At 42.5% G+C, this 18,587-nt stretch overlaps 1 protein-coding gene across 1 annotated transcript in view; it reads right to left on the bottom strand.

Moving 5' to 3' along the window:
- Nucleotides 1-18,587, bottom strand: part of POU6F2 (POU class 6 homeobox 2) — a gene marked incomplete at its 5' end in the record, with an annotated part of 488,714 nt that overhangs the window by 43,898 nt on the left and 426,229 nt on the right. The window contains one exon of the mRNA XM_084795181.1: nucleotides 1,249-1,389. Within this exon, the coding sequence (XP_084651307.1) occupies nucleotides 1,249-1,389 (141 nt within the window). The remainder of the gene's footprint in view (nucleotides 1-1,248; nucleotides 1,390-18,587) is intronic.

Below are 18,587 nucleotides of genomic sequence, written 5' to 3'. Positions count from 1 at the left end.
TACAACCCTCCTTTAATATGTGTGGTGTGCACCTGTGATCAGATGATTCATTACATGGGGCCTCTCTTTGACAAGCACCATCGTTCAGCCCCTCGGGGGCTCTGATGGGACAATCCTACACCCGCCCAGGAAATAGAACAAGGTCAGCTTTTTCTTTCCTTGGGCTGCAGATGGAGATGGTTTGGCTTGTAATGCATCTTTGTTTGCTCTTTATGCAAAACAAAACAAAAACAAAAACAAACAAACAAACAAAAACCCCCCAAACCCCAAGAGTTTAAGACACTGAGATTCTTAATTTTGCAGAAGCAGAACATCTATGTGTAGCAGGGAGTTACGTAAACACACCGCTAGGTAAAGAAATCATGTTTTGCCTGGTTTCATGGTCATAAACGATGAGGTGAGTAACCTCCGAGGCTGGGCTCTGGCTTTCCATTGGAGGGCACCCTGACACCATGCACCTCCTCTCTGCCCTGCTTTTTTTTTTAATGCTACTTTTAGGGTTACTGATCACCAAAGCTCTATCCTATGTCACCTCGGTGAACATGACATGGACACGTGAGCCTGTAGGAGAACGCGCTCTCCTGCGACATGGGGCGGGCTTAGTGGACCTGACAGATTCGTGATAATCAACAAACTAGAGACCTCTGGAGTCTCTGAAGTCAGTGAGGGAGCCAGGGCTTAAAGCAGTGGCATCTACTCCACCCTCCCTTGTAGTCGCTTGAATAAGATTTTGCAATTGTTTCCCCCCCCCCTGCCCCCCCCCCAACCCTCACAGAACTTGGCTGTCCTGAGGTCAGTTGAGACATTTCAGGACAGTTAGCAAAAGATACTAACTAGTTTCTCCCATTACATCAGCTTTTTTTTTAAAGTGTAAAATAAAAAAAAAGCAAAGCAAGGTTTTCTTTTCAAAATTCAATTTTTATGTGTTTATTTCGAAGACCATCCCAACAGGGAGAAGGAAATTCTTTAGCTCAGGTCGTAACACTAGGCATCTCACAAAACAAAAACAAAATGAAAACTTGACATTTTAGGGGAAAGAGAAAAATCTTGCTTCTAAAATATAGAAACGCTTCCCAAACCCTTTCCTTTTCTTGACACCACTAGTAAACATTATTTATTTGCCTCAAATAGATGCAGCTACATATCACTGTCATGCAAAAGAAATTCATTTCCTTCCCGAGTTCAGTCTGCAGTAAAAAAAAATAAAAAATAAAAAAAAATTCACTCTTGCTCCGGTCTCCCACTCACCTGTCCTTGCGCATTAGTAACTAGTTGACCTGTGACCCCCTGCAGGCTGGAGAGGGCATTGCCAAAGGCCTGTGAGCTTGCTATGGAGCCCATGGCTGCTGCAGCAGCGGCGGCCTGACTTGCTAGAGGATTATTAACCAGCTGCAAAGAAAGAAAAGATTAGGGTGAAAACCACCATGAGGCAGAGAACCACACAGCGACACAACATCCCCTCCAGCTTGCTCATGCAAAGGGCCCGAACCCACTGCAGGGTCCCTTAAGCGATTCCTTGAAAGCTCATTAGCGGAGGCCAGGACAAAGTGGGGGCGGAACCTTGTTCACCAAGCCTAGCTACCCAGTGGGGCCTCAGCTGAGACACCGCCTAGGAGGGAATGAGTCTCGGGGTGTGTGTGTGTGTGTGTGTGTGTGTGTGTGTGTTGGTGTGTGTGTTGGTGTGTGTGTGTGGGGAAATCACAGAATACAACTCCAAGGGGTTGTCAGCCTTCCTTGAAATCCTGAGAAGCAGGATGGGTGGAGGAAATTGATGTCCATGGGGTTTGTGTATGGATTTATCATTTCCGTGGGAGGCAGGTTTCCCACCCCCACTTCCTTTTCCGGGGTCAGAAGCAACCAAAATCAGCAAAAGGACGTCCAGCTCTGGTGCGCTCAGAGAGTGAAGGGCTCTGAAGTTGGGGCAGCTGGGGCAGCTGGGGCAGCTGGGGCAGCTGGGGCAGCTGGGGCAGTTGGGGCAGCTGGGGCAGCTGGGGCAGCTGGGGCAGCTGGGGCAGCTGGGGCAGTTGGGGCAGCTGGGGCAGCTGGGGCAGTTGGGGCAGCTGGGGCAGCTGGGGCAGTTGGGACTTATTTTGACGAGAGATTCCAAGTCACTGGTGAATGATCAGATTGGCGTTTGCTTCCTGCTTTGCCTAACATGTGGCCTCTTTCCTGGGACGAATGTGTAACAGGAAGGAATAAACAGGCGGGCGAGAGACTAGCACAAGAAAGTGGCTATGGCTGCCAAATTCTGTTTTTCCATGGAGACCAATTCAATATTCTTTATCCTGCCAATTTTCCACACCACAGGTTTTCAGGCCTTCTGACCATGAGGCAGAAGGGTGGCATGGACTAAAATCTGCATTTAGGTTAATGACTAGATATAAATTCAAGAAACATTTAAACTATTTTCACAGTATTGGTTTTGATACATGAATTTCATTTGTATTTATTCTAGGGTGTTATTTTTTCCTCCGTATAGTTTCTCTCAAGTACAACAATTGTGTATAATAATGCATTTTCCATCACCAGTTTCCACATCCATGCAATTCCTGCATTTTAGCAGAGCCCTGTCAAAGCTAAGACCTGGTGGAAAAGAATTAAAGCCGTACTTAGTCTAGTCCCAGCTTTTTAGAGAGCCTTCGGTCTTATTGTTTTTAAACCTTCTTCCTACTTTGATCATTTGTTCTTCTCTGCGTTCTGTTTTCCCACTTTCTCCTTTCCTTCTTTTCCTCTCAGAAAATATTTTGTGCCTTAACTATTTTTGGAATTTGTCTAGCACTTACAGCATCTGACGAGGAAAGAAATAATAACCCAAGGGGAGGGGGATAAAGGACTTAAATTTCTTTTTGTTAATGTATATCATTATTCTTTCTTATAATCAAATCCCATTGACCCAGCACATTGTTTTAGACAGAAAAACCCACCTTAAACCCATCACTTTGTCTTTTGTCTTTATCTCTTAAGGAAAAAAAAAAAGACTATCCTTTTAAGTAAAAAAAAATTCATTCTTTGGCCTAATGTGAAACCTTGTCTTACCCCAGATTGCAACCTTGGAGTTTAGCATTCAGAGTAGCCTTGGTCTTGGTATTTTGAGTATGTCTATAGAGTGGCAATGCCTAAGGAATGGGGATGCATTGAGAGAAAAACTTGTTTTAGTTTGAATGGATGGTCCATATTGTGTTCCTGGGGCACAGTGCCCTTTAGTGTCCAGCACAGACTTTACAAACTGGCGTTCCATTCTGAGCTCATTCGAGAAGGCTCCACTTACATTGTTTTTAATGTAGAAAGCTGAAACCATAACAAAATTCCTGGACTCATAAAATAAACTTTTTAGCCCTTAAAAATGATTAATTTATGTGCATTTCATTTTAGTTTTGAAAAGACAGTTTTGTCTATGATAGTGGGTGAAAATTTTAAGTTCCTATGTAGAAAATGCTTTCTGAAGAAGACAAGCTGTTACTCCTGTTTAATGAAGAACACATACTTTTCATAATCATGTCTTTAATATCTTCTAGGTCAACAAAACTATCACCTAGCAAATGATGGACAGACTCTCTGGGTGTACCACGGTACTGAGAGCTGAGAGTTCGCTGTGACTAAGACACTGGTTATTGTTCAGCAATTGTCCTTTGTATTTGCTGCAAAATCAGGTACTGTACAAAGAGCTCACTTGGAATATAAAGCAAAAACAACTATCACTGTGAGTTTGAGGCCAGTCTGGTCTACAAAGCGAGTCCAGGACAGCCAAGGCTACACAGAGAAACCCTGTCTTGAAAAACCAAAAATAAATTAAAAAAAAAAAAGACTTCTGAACCTTTGTGTTTAAGGATTAGAAATGGCTATTTTAGATGCTTTCTGAGCCACAACACAAGTGTGTTTCGTTTACTTACATTGTTTACTTCCTCTGTACCCTGGTTCTAAGATTTCACTGCCCTTAATGTCACTTGTGTGTGTCTCGAGTTTGTACCCACATAGGCATGGGTGCTTGCATGCCTTATCTTTCCATCTTAAAGGGGAAAGGCCAACTTGGATGATTCCTTTAACAATTCCTTTGTTATTCTGTTTTGCAGAGCCAATCCAGGGCTTGTATACTCTAGACAAGTACTTCCCTGCTGAGCAGGATCTCCCCGCCCCCCCTGCCATCCCCCCTCCCCCACCCCCGGCCTGGGTGACTTGTATTTCCTGTCCAGCTAGCTTCCTGCTTTGTATTGCTGCATGGCCTGTCACCTGGTTCTGGGGAGAAGTGTGGCTGGCCATATTCTGCAGCTAGAATACAGACACGCGGTGTAGCTGCTACAGTACAAGTCAGAGTAAGAGCAACCTGGAGAGTGACCGGAGTGGGCACGGCTTCGTAAATACCTCTAGGCTCTCTGTCTGTGACTTCCTGGGCAAGGATGAACCGCCATGAAGTGGCTGGGGCGGGGGTGGGGGGGTGGGGGGGTGGGGGGGGGTGGGGGGGTGGGAGGGGGGCGGGAGAGGGGGCGGGGGAGCGGTCATCACCTCAGGCCGTGTCACTTTGTGTTGTCCACAGTCATGTCACATCAGCAGTGTTCCTATCACTGTTTCTTCTTGATTGGAGACTCAGGGTAGATTCGGACAGCTCTGAGCCCATGCACAATAAATGCGTATAATGAGCGCAGTGACGGTCTAGGGCCAGCTGGGCGTTTGGAAGTGGCTGCCAAGTTTATGCCTTCACAAGTTTCACTGCCAATGGACCTACCAGGACCAGGCAGCCCAGAAAGGAGTCCGACTGCATTACACGGTGCGTTTTCGACAGATCAGTTCAAGCCGTGCTGACTCTAGTGTGTTCTTGTTATAAATGCAGGAGATCTCAGAGTAAGGATTTACCACAGATGAGAGTTTTTACATTACACCCTCAGTGTATCAAGCTGCGTTTACAGGATCCACAGCTGGTCTAATCCACTCACCGAAACACACCCATGTCCTAAAATGCTTCCCCGTCTAGAATTTTACAGAGTAAGCTAACAGGATAATTTTAGATATAGTTACATACCACTGATGTAAGGCACCAAACCTCACTTTCCCCTGCCCTGGCAGGGAAGAGTCAGGTTGCAAAACCAGATGGGCTCAGTAGCTGTAACAAACTCGAACTCCATCTTTTTTTTTCCTGGGCAAAATGTGTGGAAAAATGATAGCACTCGTGAGAGCATGGTGAGAATCAAATGTGAGTATGCAAGTAAGAGACTGGGGTGTACAACACGGGGCACATTCTTAGCAGGTGCCGACTAGTGCTCTGTCACAGATCACACCACGTGGACCCTTCTTGCCTTAGAAAGAATGATAGTGGCCCAGCTTTTATATACACTTCCTTTAAATTTTTGTGTTTGATTTTTTTTTTCTGGCAGAGTCTTCCCCTGTAGGCCAGGATGGCCTCAAACTGGAGCTCATCCTCCTGTTAGCGTCCCCAGTACTGTAGTTATAGGCATGTATCACCACGCATGCCTCTGGTTGTTTTAAGGGCAGTTTAGAGAAGCTACTCGCCAACTGACACGGTAACTAGTGGAGATGAGTTCTGTAACTTAAAAAAGATAAGAGTAGAAGTATATAAAACAAACAGAAAATAGATGCATACCTCTAGAAGGCATATAAGACAAAAAAGAATCAGGAAGAGTTGCCACCTATTTGCCTCATATCTTTCTTGTCGGACAGGACCTGTACAACATCCTCAGAGACAGCAGTGCTCCGATCCCGGAGCCAGGATTGACAGGTGGCAGAGAAGCCAGAGGAGACAAGGCTTTCCGTCTTGTGCATTATCGTCAGACTTAGCTTATGGCATTTTAAAACTCTCTAAAAGTGCTCATTTTACAGTTAATTCCTGCTTCATGTGAAAACATTGTGAAGTAGTTTAGCTGTTGCTTATTCCACAGTAAAGGCATGCAGTAAAGAGAAAGATAGCCTGTTTACAATGTGCGCTCTCTCTCTCTCTCTCTCTCTCTCTCTCTCTCTCTCTCTCTCTCTCTGTGTGTGTGTGTCACTCTGCTTCCATCTCTCTCCGTACATCTCTCTCTCTCTCTCATTTCTGAAGGGCATCATGTAAACCAGAATATCTTCAGGTATCCAGGGATGACCCCGAACTCCTGATCTTGCTTGCCTTTACCTGCAATTATTTATTTTTTGTGTCCATACACCAGTGTAGCTATTGGGTGCTGATCTCAAAAGAATAAATCCATATTTCCAGATCTGTATGCTTTGTGAATCTCTTTGCTATCTATGGACATTAAATTATGATAGAAAAATTAACAAAGTCTTTCAAAGAGCGGCCTTCAGCAGGGCCATGTACATCGCCTTTTTTTTCTGAGAGATTCTTCTACTACATCTTGGTAAAAGATTGATGCTTCTTAAAGTTGTATATCAGCAGCCATAACATTTTAAAAGAAACCTTGCTGACTAAATTACAATATTAAGACTCATTTACATAAATAGGATAGCACAATGAGGCAGTTTAGCTGTGACAGGACAACTGATGTTTATGCCTGGATCTCAATAGGGCTTTCTGGATGCCAACGCTCAAAGCCTTCCTGGTGCATAACTGCCTGTGACCTATGGTTCTCTCATTCTCCTTACGAGCCACACACATTTTACAGAGTTTGGGTGTAGGAGCAGTTCTTTTACTGCTAACTTTTCAGTTTAGAGTCTGGGTGTGTGGTCCCGTTTCATTTTTTAATGAGGACATTTGGAAGTACATTCATCACAACTGATTCCTCATTAAAGGTCCAAATGACTCTCAATGGCTGTTTAGAATCAGCCAGGAAAACACTGCAGTTTTTAGTTCATTTACATACATTAAGACCTTGTCTTTTCTTCTATGTGGGAAACAAGCATGTCTATTGTGTCTTTGGGAATCTTTTAAAAAACATTTTATTAGTTTATTCCTATTACATCTCAATTGTTATCCTATCCCTTGTATCCTCCCATTCCTCCCTCCCTCCCATTTCCCCCTTACTCCCCTCCCCTATGACTGTGACTGAGGGGGACCTCCTCCCCCTGTATACGCTCATAGGGTATCAAGTCTCTTCTTGGTAGTCTGCTATCCTTCCTCTGAGTGCCATCACATCCCCTGGATGGGAAGGCCTGATGGCACTCAGAGAAAGTCTTTGGGAATCTTTAACCAAAACTTCTGCTCCTCAACGCTTCTTCTAGGCGGTGAAGGGAAGTGTAGTAGACACGCATTGGATGGGTGGCTGTTTCTCTTAGTGAGATGCTTCACATGTGTTTTATGCTGCAACTCCCGCCCCCAATCTATGGTTATCACTGTGGGTGAGACCCTTATGATAGGTGGAAAGCAGGTTCCAGTGTTTTAATATTTAGCTGATCCTCATCTCATTGTCTTCTTGCTATATTGCAGAGATAGCTTGGTATAAAATGCTATCCACTCAGCATCTGTCAAACAGAGGTCTCCAATGACCTCTGGGGCTGAGGCACTTCAGTATCCAAAAATAGTGTGGTTCATCAACATAAAATCACATCAATTTCTACATACTTCTGAAATTAAATTTATTTTTATGGTAAACTGACAATAGAGTAACTTATTATTTTCTAATATACAGTCATATTACCTAACAAGAAATTTTAGAAAATAATGCACTGTGTTTATTGGATTCTCTAGCAACAGGCCAGGAAGAAGAGAACCCTAGTCCTGCAGGGTTCTACAGTGGGAGTGAGGCCTCAGACACTCCCTACCTCAACAGAAGGAAGATGTGACTTCATTTTTCACACCTTACAGCTTTCACTTTATAGCAACCAGCAATGGAGGGCTGGAATGCCCAGCTCTGGTTGGCCCTTGGCTCAAGAGATAAAATGGATTCTGCAGCTTCAGAAAGCCCTTGGTTGTTGAAGCTGAGGGATTGGGACAGCTCATGAAAAACTGGAATGCCAATCAGTCTCATTAGAGAATTTGTGACATGACAGTAAAAACACAAGTGTTTCTCATCATCTTTAATTATCACAGAGTTCTTACATCCTTGTCACGTCTGAACGCTATGAATAGAAAGAGTACAATGTTACTTCTCAGCCCCCTTTACACCTCACCTGAGGTCACGCTTAGGAGTTGGCTCTGCAGGTGGCAAGCCAGAAGAGCCATTGAGCTAGCTATGCCCTCAGAGGCTAGAAATGTAAGTTCGCTTCTGCCCTCCAGGGACTGAAGAGGGCCTGAGACAATTCTCACTTACTTTACAGGTTTATCACTCACATAATGGGCTTTGGAAAGCTCATGGGCTGCTCCACAAGCCACCTAGAAACAGAAGCTCCTGTGCCCAGGACCCTCTGGATCGTATACCCTTCTGTATTCTTTATCTAGTTCAGCGGTTCTCAACCTTCTTAATGCTGTGACCCTTTTTGCAGCCCCTCATGCTGTTGTGACCCCAACTATAATGTAATTTCATAGCTGCTTCATAGGTGCAATTTTGCTTCTGTTAGAATTGTAATGTAAATATCTGATAAGGAAGATATATTATATGTAACTCCCAAAAGAGTAATGACCCACAGGCTGAGAACCACTATACTTCCTAATACCCTTCACAACAAACTTACATCCTTCACAGTAAACATATTTCCGTGTGTTCTGTGCATTACAATACCAAGTTACTGTCCAGGATGATGGGCTGATGGGAACCTATGGGTTGTAGCCAAAGGAAACAGAAGCTAGAACAGCCTGCGACTCCAATACATACAATTGACATATTTAACGTGGATGTGTGTGGGCAGGTGTTGATCTTGTGAGATTATGCCTTTTACTTGTGAGGCCTGTACTAACTCCAGATAAGTAGCTTTAGAATGGCATTAAACAGTTGGCTCGACCGGTATTCACAGAAGAATGGAGAACTGTGTGGTGTAGGGAAAATAGGCAAATATATTGCATGCCAGAAATGTAAGTAAATAAACAGCCTTTATTTTAAACAGTAACGTGTATGCTATAGTTACAGATATCGCATGCAGCCTTTCACTGATTCATTTCTTCATCCTGCGAGCACTTACTCAGAACTCAATATGTTTAGGGCACTGTATGGCAGCGAATGACAGACTGACACGTTCTCTGTCTCATGGGGCTTATATTCAAACAGGGGAGGAAATTTGGTAGTAAAGGAAGTGAAGTAAGAAAAGACAAGCTAACCACTTGTTGATATTCAGTCTCTGAGGGTGGCAAGCTAGAGTGGGAGGCAGGGTGAGTGATGTGAGTGGTGGATTCCAAGCCAGCTGAGCAGCCGTGATCGCTGCACCTGGACCCGCTCAGAGTTGTACAGAAATGTGATTGGCAGTGAAAGGGTCCGTTTTCCTTAAGGAAGAAGTAGCATAGTGCAGTGATCGGTAGCCTGGACTCTGGAGCTGGAGTCCGAAGCTGCTTTTAGGTAGCTTTCCTGTCTGCGCCTCAGTTTCTCTAACTTTAGTGAAATAAGAGTAAGTTACAGCTTCCTAAAATTGTAAAGGGATACATGACTCCAGGCTGATGGGGGCAGTCTAACGGTAGAGCACGTATGTGGCGTATTTGAGCTCCTGGTTTTAAATCTTAGTACCACATGTGTATGAAACCACGAAATAAAGTAAAACAACAGAAACTAACCACTTATATGAAGCCATTCATGGAACATACTAGAAGTTTCTGGCACACAGCAATAAGCCCCCTGTGAGTCTTACTATAATAATTGTATCTGTTCACTTATAGAGCAGCGCTTTAGAAAAGAGTTCTTCCACAGAGTCATGGCATCCAGCACAGCTGATTGGCCATTTTTTCATATTCTGAGCTACCCACAGGGTTTACATTTTGGTAATTTTCCTTGCCATTCATACATTTCATTTCCCCTGAGCGCCCCTTAGACACACTTTCCTTAATTACGGTATCCAAGGTGCATTTGTCTTTACTGGTAAAGAGTCATGCCAAAACCATCATAAGGAAATGAAAAAAATGCCCAGGATTTATAGCAAAATAACCCAGGATGGAAGGGCAGTGGGTATGGGAGATAAGCCCTGGGCTGGTGCTTGAAGACAGAGTGGCAAACTGACATGGCTCACAGTCTGCTCTGCTCTAATATGTGGCTGTATTTCCCCACAGTAACAGCTTTTAAAGATCTCTTTTGTGACACTTAATCTTCCTTGTCAAGTTGTCTGGTTTAAAATCTCCATGGAAATACACTCTGGGCGTTTCTGTGAGGGTGGATCTGGAATGTGGGTGGCCTCTCCTATCCCATTGGCTAAGTCCTGGACTAGGAGAAAGCTAGCTAGGTGTCACCTTGTCTCTCCCATTTGTTGACTGCAGACTCAGTGTGACTGACTGCCTCATGCTTCTGCCACATGTCATCTCCACCACACAGGCTACACCACCAAACCGTGAGCTGGAATAGATTCTAGATCCTTTCCTCCTCTAGTGTTTGTGTTGAGCACATTTCCACAGCAATGAGGAAAACATACACCTTTCTATTGTCTGTCCGGTTCTCTCACTTCACAGCATGCATCAAAAGCTAATTAATTATTTATCTGTTCTCTTTCTTCCTCTCTCTAAACACTCCCTAGTAAAGTTTGGTTCATGGCTATATTTTCCATTTCCTTCACAATGAAAGACACCCAGGAGACCCTTGATAGGTGCTTATTGAATTAATATGCAAATAAGCGTGAAGAAAAAAAAATCTGCCTCAGGTACAAGATGCTTGTGGTAAGTCCATCCTTCAATCACTACAGAAAAGAGTAAACATGTTAAAGAAATAAATGTATCCATATTTTTGCTTTGAAAAACACTTTAAATTCTCTCATTTTACATTACGTTACTAAAAAAAAAAACCCTAAGCCTTAGGTGTGAGGTGAAAGATCAGAAACTTCTTAGTCTCTAGGTGTCGGTTCATCATGTAAATTAAGGTCAATAAATACAGCTGTCCAGGCAGATATCTGCAAGGCTACACGGCCCCAATGATCTTCCCGACTATAGTTGAGAATGCTCCAGGATGGAAAATGCAATGATGATGGCAAGTAAAGATGAAGATGTAGCTTTTCTTTGGACATTTTGGATAAAAAGCCCTCTGGCATTTCTAAGACACTGAAAAGCCTGGAAGCTAGTGTCGGGGACTAGACAGAGGCCTTAATCACCTGACTTGATATTACAGCCACATGTTTCCTAATAATGCTTCAGTTAATGATGGGCTGCATATGGCGTCATGGTCGTATAAGACTACAACGGAGCAATGCGTTTCTATTGCTCAGTGAATCTGTAGTAGGCATATTACCACAGCCTAATACATTACTTACGCTTTATGTTGGTATTAGCAAACATACCAATCATAAGAATGCGTACACTTACATATAGCATATAATGCTTAATAATGATAATAGTCGACTGTGCTACTGATAAATGGGTTTACTGTACTACACTTTGTATTGTTGTTTTAGAATGTATTCCTGTTAATTATGCAGAAGCGTAACTATAAAACAGCATGCCCTGTTACATGGGCAGCAGCCTCATCCACTTCTGTTTGTTCTATTTCTTGATTGCATCACACAGGTACAGTCAGTAATTAACATATGACATCTAGGTGCACTTTGTAGTATTTGCGCGGTGGGTGGTGAAATGGCCTAATAACACATGTCTGAAAATGCATGCCTGCCAGTAAGTTACTTATGACTCTATTTGGGCACTAAAAGTTAAGGTAGTAGTGAATGTGGCCTTTGGGTAGGTGTTTTTTTTTAAATCACTGGAGTTTGGTGTATAGCATTGAGCTGCAATGGGGCATTATGGTATGTCAGGCCACTTGGGCATATAAACAGTTTGTGGCTTCATGGCAGTGAGTCAAAAGTGAGGCTCTGACAGCTGACTTCAAAAACTCTGGGCATCACAGAAGATGGACAGAGGAGGCTCCTCGGGGTGAGCATGGATAGTTTCGTGAGTACAGTACTCTAGAATCACACTGGGGAGACAGCCATGTGCTGCAGGGGGTTTGAGTCCAAGTTATGAGGAGCACTTGGTGGGATCTGCTCCAAAGACACAAGATAGAGGAGGGGGAGGAAAATCTGGCCAGCACACTGTAATTACGTGTAAGCTATTAGCGAGATCTCCAAAGGAATGCGATTCTATTCTATTTTTACATTTACTAATAAAATTGTTAATCCCAGAGTTGAGGCAAGAAGCGAGCTTTCACCTTAACACAATTTGCTGATTGGATCTTGTAGTAGAGAGGTCACCATTATGGGAGCGCACCAACCCTAAATCAGATTTTATCCAAGTGCTTTGTAGACAAATATAGTGTTACTGCAAACCTTCACATTTCATTTCCTTTTCTGTCTGCTCCTCCATCTAATAACCTGAAAAATCCATCTTTTTGTGGAGTTTCATGCTATTTTCTTACTTACATACAAAGTGCTACTTTTACCAATTGCCTCTTTTCATGGCACATTAGTTGGGTGAATTTGTTGATATTACAGAATCACTCTCCCTGTATTTCTTGTTCTCTCATTCACCTTAAACAAATAATTGGTAACACTTCTGTGATGATAAAAGGAAAAATACTGTTAAAAATGAATAAATTGTTGTCATGGTACAACAGTCAGTATTTTTCCAGTCTCTAGCCAAGGAAAAGCTCATTATACTCGTTATTTGCTCAAGGTTAATATATATGTTGGTTCTGATACTTGTTGAGACCCTGCAAGGAGCCATAGGTGCTGTGGAGGACATAGGAAAGACAGGAAAGGAAGAGGGACCGCCAAGGGGTAGTTTCGGTTCCCACAGGCGACAGAGGTGCAGACTCTGCACCAGGACCCAGGGATAAGGAGGTCAGGGAGACAATAGCATTTGTCTTCCAGGCCCTTCTGGGCCTTTCTGGCCCCTTCTAGGCCTTTTCTACCAACACAGACAGGACTGGAGAAAAGGGAGCAAGAAATCCAGATATGGAGCATTACTCAGGCCCAGGAAAATGGAAAACTTCTTGGAGAGGACTCTGGAAACTGAGTCTTGAAAGATGACTAGGATTTGATTGCAGAGAAGAGGAAGAAGAGAGAGAAAGGCTTCTCATCCCTAGAAATGCCTTGGCTAAAGATGCATAGCTAAGAAACAGAACTCCGTGTTTGTGGATCCATTAGAATGGCACTTTTGCTATTTGGAGGAGCACAGAACAGTAGAGGTTGTCAGGAAAGCTTTTCCACAGGATTCATAGGAGCTCAGTCCTGCATACATCACAGAGGTACTAGGCTAGTGGGAAAAGATAGGCAGTTATACCAGAAGAGAGGTTAAACCTGTAACTGTGGCATCAGAAAGCCGCCTGAGTGTCCGGAGCACAGCTAGGGCAGGAGACAAAGCTGAGACACTTCTTAGTGGGGTTTAAAGAGTAAACAGAGGTCAGAACCAGAGACTCTGAAGCACACATGTGAGTGGTATGTGGCTGCTCATGGGTGGGACCTCCAGAATGAGAGTCATAGCTCTGAAAGTGGGGTGCCCACGTGCTCAGCTCCATTGTGACTTTATGGAGACCATCCGAACAGCTTCCCAGCAAGGAAGTCACTGACCAGCAGTAATCTACATAAAACACTTTCTCTATTGATAATTGATAATTAAGCATTCTGCAATAGAAACAAAACTATCTTCTTTTAAAATAAAGAAATGATGTAGGTTACAAAAACCCACATTGATGGACTATGAAGGACCATTCTGTATCTATGGCTGGGTCCATGAAATGGCCAAAGTGTCATTTAATAAATTTAAATTTAGCAGTTAATTAGAAGGAATGTTCTAGTTTATGATAAGATCAAGTCTCTGGGAAATTGCCCCAAATAGATCAAAGTCTTTTACTCACACACTGCTGAATGTGTGTTTTCCCTACAGATTCTAGTTTCGTTGGTCAAATTCGAAACTTTGTCTAAGTCCAGTAGATTCAATTAATCATTAAGAAAGTTAAAAAAAAATCCTCTTTTATTCCATTCCAATAGTCATATTATTAAGAAGTGTTTATAATGTCCTCTGCAGAATAACTTTGTTTTGAGCAGCCTCTAGGCAGATGGAGGCCCTTGTTTAAGCTGTGCCTGAATTTTATTATTATGCATGACGGTTTGTTTGCCTTGTATAGTTTGCTCACTGAACAGCTGTTACAGCCTCAGAGGCTAAGGTATGCTCAGAAAACAATCCTACACTTGGGTCACATTTTTCAATCCCAAGAACAAGTAGCGATCAGCTCGTTTGTTGTGTTTCTGCTCTGGAACTTTAGGACAACATCATTCGTGGTTGTACAGTAAGGATTGAGTGTGACATTTAGACAGTAAATAGGAGAAAATACCATTTCTGGTCAGGTCACACACCTTTTAAGTTGGTGTCTATATTCATCTCTGAGTAAACACTTGTGTGCTCTCCTCACCACACAGAGTGTGAGGTCCTCTGGCAAATGGTCCAAGAGGGCACCCTCAGCATCACAGAGGCAGCTGTTGCACCATCTCCTAGATTAACTCCATGAAAGAAAACAAGTGGCCTAGCTATTAGAGAAATTACAGCTGCATGGACTCAGAAGAAAAAAACAAAACAAAACAAAATATGATCAGAATGCTCAAAGGTAAATAAAATCCTCCTGCACTCACAAAATATATTGGTTATAGGTTGTTCTAAAAACATTAAGCTAACAATAAGAACCACTCTCTGTAGGAGCCGTGAGCCAAGAAAATATAAAAAGTTGTTGTATAGATTGTTTGGGAAGTTCCCATTAATAAAGCTGAACATAGGTTAAAAATTGTACAGCTGAATCTCACCATGAGCAATTGCAATGCCCCCGCCTGGAGGAGCACAGAGCAGGTAGTCAGTGACCAGAGGAGCATGCTCCCAGTCAGTAACAACAACCTTAGACATTATTCCCAAATATTGACTGAGAAAATGCTGGTCAGGAAGGACAAAGTGGGCAGCGAAGGAGGGACTCATGGCAAAGTCACTGGAAGCCAGGGAAGGCTCTTGGGTTCCCTCCTGGAGTCAGCTCATTGGCCAGGCCACCTTGCCCTTCTTTTTTTGTTCTTTCTTTCTTTCTTTCTTTTTCTTTTTAAAGATTTTATTTAACTGGTTTATTCAGATTATATCTCAATTGTAATCCCCTCACTTGCATCTTTCTGTTCCCCCCTCCCTTCTCCTTTCATCCGATTCCCCTCCCTGTGACAGAAGGGGAAGGAGGTCCCATCAGCCTATCAGGTCTCATCTGGATAGTTGGCTTCCCCTTCCTGGGTCTGAGTGCCACCTGCTTTGTCTTTCTTAAGAGAAGACGGAGCTACCCCGTTGTTTTCAAAGCTGACTCCACAGGTACAGCAGATTTAAACACTCTTCTGAAAACTTGGGAGCCATACTGAGCCCCACCAATTAGTCATTCTTTATGCTACTCCAACGACTGGAGAAAACCAGGTTCCCTCCCCCCACCCCCACAATTCTGTTGGGCTTTGGATAACTCTAATATTAATTCCAGAATATTTTGGTCTTGAGGAGGTCATAGTCTCTCGTATCTGGATGGCAGAAAGTCCTATTCATATTTTATTTGGATTTTCTGATTAGCTTTTTTTTTCTTATCATGTTTTAAAAACTGAGAGCCCTAAGCTTCTCAATTACACTGCATGGAGGAAGACTCAGTCTAACCTACATGCACAAACACTCACACAATACACATATCACACTCCATACATAATACTCACTCACATATGCACACATACATACACACGTCCACATGTACTCACATCCTAGCAAATCACATACCCACTAACTCACACACATATGCAAACACATACACCTAATCCCATATACGTATATACTCACACTCCTGCATACACACTCACATTTGCTCATATACACACAAACACTCACACCACACACACTCACACGCTCATATACTCACATACACTCAAATACAAGAAAATATAAAGCTTTGGGAAATGATTGATTCTTTTATGGAAAATATCATTTAAAAAAAAAACCACAGAAATGGAGATGTGAAAGAGCTACCTCTTAAAAAGATTTTTTTTTTTTAAAGATTTTGATTTCAAGAACCTGGGTAAATTGACCCAGTTAGTCAACTTAGTTTTAAACATCATCAAGAAACTGTGAGAAATATAATTTTAAAGAACTTTTTGGGATGGATAGAATGAAAGTGAATATTATCTTCAGAACAGTGCGTTTCTACTTGTGGGTATGCAAGCAATGACACCATGGCAGAACATTTGGGGAGTTCCTGAAGTCTGCATTTGGGGCAGTGCAAGGTTTGAAAGTCAAGCAGGTTTGACAAGCGCTGCACAACGCATCAGCCTTCTGTTGACTTAGAATGATCTTAGTGAGTTAATGGCTCTGGGCACAGCCCGTGTCAAGGAAACTTTCTCAGCATGTATGACCGTTGCACCTGACACTGTTGAGTCACAGCTGCTCCTTTACATACAGTGCCACCTGTAAAACCCCTATGAACTGTCACCTATGCTGTGTGTGCACCCTGAGAAAATATGGGTGATATTCCACAGATTTAAGGAATGTGCTAAAGGAGTATGCTTGTAACCCACACCACCTGGTCCCACATCTACATCTCAATGGAGGACCACCGTGTCTTCAAACCTGGGTGCTCCACAGACCACCTGCACCGGGAACATGTTCCTTCTGACACTCTAGTTGTGATTCATACAAATTGGACAAGATAAGATTTATCAATTTCAATATCATGTATCATGGAGACCACAGGCTTCGGGAATTCGTAAACACACCTGCTTTCCGTCGCACAACAGTGGAGGTCGTATTTTTGCATTCGTATGAAGTAGAATAGCACCAGTTCTGACCCCAACAGTGTATAACTGCCCTCACTCTGGACACCTGGAGCAGCACATTCTACATCCCACAAAGAGAAGAGGTGTGGCCAGGATGGAAAGCAGGAACACGTGTTAAAGAAAAACTCGGGGGAGAAAGGCTTGGACGATGGTTCTCTGGGCACAGAAGGCAAGATGGCCAGTGTGCTCACAGATTTCCAGTGAGGTGGTGCTGGTGGTGCTGAATATATCTGTGGCTGGTGAGTGATCAAGAGGAAGCCTCTTTATCTTTTTTTTGAGCACGTGTGGCTTGGTGATAAGATTGTATGTGAGCACCAAGATTTTCATTTTCTTCATAAACCTCAACTTGTTAAATCAAGCCAAGAAGCATATACATCCCATCTCTTGCATGCAGTAGTTAAGTTTGTCCATATTAGGAAGCAAATTTACACTTAATATGCTATTTTTACTAGTTTTTATAGGAAAATTTTTTTAAAATACTAGGAATATAGGTGGATAAATTTATTTGCATCTATGAATTAATTCCTTTACCTCACTGTTGATAGGAAGGAAAAGTTACTTAAGATGTTGGTTTGATGATATGCAAAGTTTTGAAAAGATATTTCTTTAACATAAAAGGAAATCATAAATTACAATGAAATCTTACAATGTGAAACCTGGTTTAACAAAAGCCAGTTTTATAGTTTGAAAATTGAATGTTCATTTTGAAGCATTTTACAGCTGGACCAAAGAAACACTATTATTTCTGGAGTTAAATTTGTTCTATACCAGGAGCACAGGCTGACATCATGTTTTGATATAACCATAAGGTCCCATCTTTGCCCTTAGTTTTTGGCTAGATGAGTGGAAGGTAATATGATGCAGAGGTTTCTGAATTTCCAAAACAAGTAGCTGCCTTTTGTAGCTATTGCTAAGAACATTACGGCCAAAAGATCTGCTTCTCAGTGTCAAACATCTCAAAAATCAGGAGGAGGAGCCAATAAACATGTATAAAGATGTCCGTATTGTCCAAAGCAAAACAATAACATTGTAGTAAAGAAACACAAGAAATGCATTGAAAATTGTATTCCATTTTAGAAATCCTATAATTTTCTGAGCATTGTTAATGCATTTCTGTTTCATGAACTTTGCCACCTAGTAGTCAAGCAGTAAGCAGGCAACACATCATAAAATATGTTATTTCAAGTAAAAATGGTTTCAGATATAAAATGGGCTTCATGTACTAGCCATTAATTTAACAGACTAAATGGGATATGAACTTGGCAGCAAAATTAGTACTTTTTGTCCATTCTCACTTTGTTTTCTTTACAAGAAAAAAATCTGAGGAATTCATCCAGACATTGGAGGAGTCTCTCCATAGCAACTTTTCTTTCTTTCAAATCATTTTGATGAAGGGCTATAGAGACTAAAGAGGATGCCCTCTAATTAGACAAGTATCCTAGTAGAGGAAGGAGAACACAAACCCACCCACAAAAATTTTGATTCAAAATTTACCCTGCCTACAAGATGTGCAGGGATAAAGATAGAGCAGAGAGAGCAGAGACTGAGGGAATGTCCAACCAATGCGTGGCCAAACTTCAGGCACACCCCATGGGAGAGAGTCAACCCCTGTCACTTTTAAGGATACTCTGCTATGCTTGCAGGCATGAACTTAGCAGAGCTGTTCTCCGAAAGGTTCTGGGCAACAGTGCCTCAAAGCAGATGCTGCTATTCACAGCCACACATAAGGAGTGTAGAGGAAAAGGGGGTTGGAGAAGGGGGAGAAAAGGACCTGGAGGTGGCAGGAAAGTCACAAGAAGACCAACAGAGCCAACTGACCAGGGCCCAGATGGGCC

The sequence above is a fragment of the Acomys minous genome, assembly GCF_964271855.1.
Source record: "Acomys minous genome assembly, chromosome: 9".
Taxonomy (NCBI): domain Eukaryota; kingdom Metazoa; phylum Chordata; class Mammalia; order Rodentia; family Muridae; genus Acomys; species Acomys minous.
The sequence above is the reverse complement of the archived record's forward strand: the minus strand, read 5'-3'. Positions and strand labels throughout refer to the sequence as shown.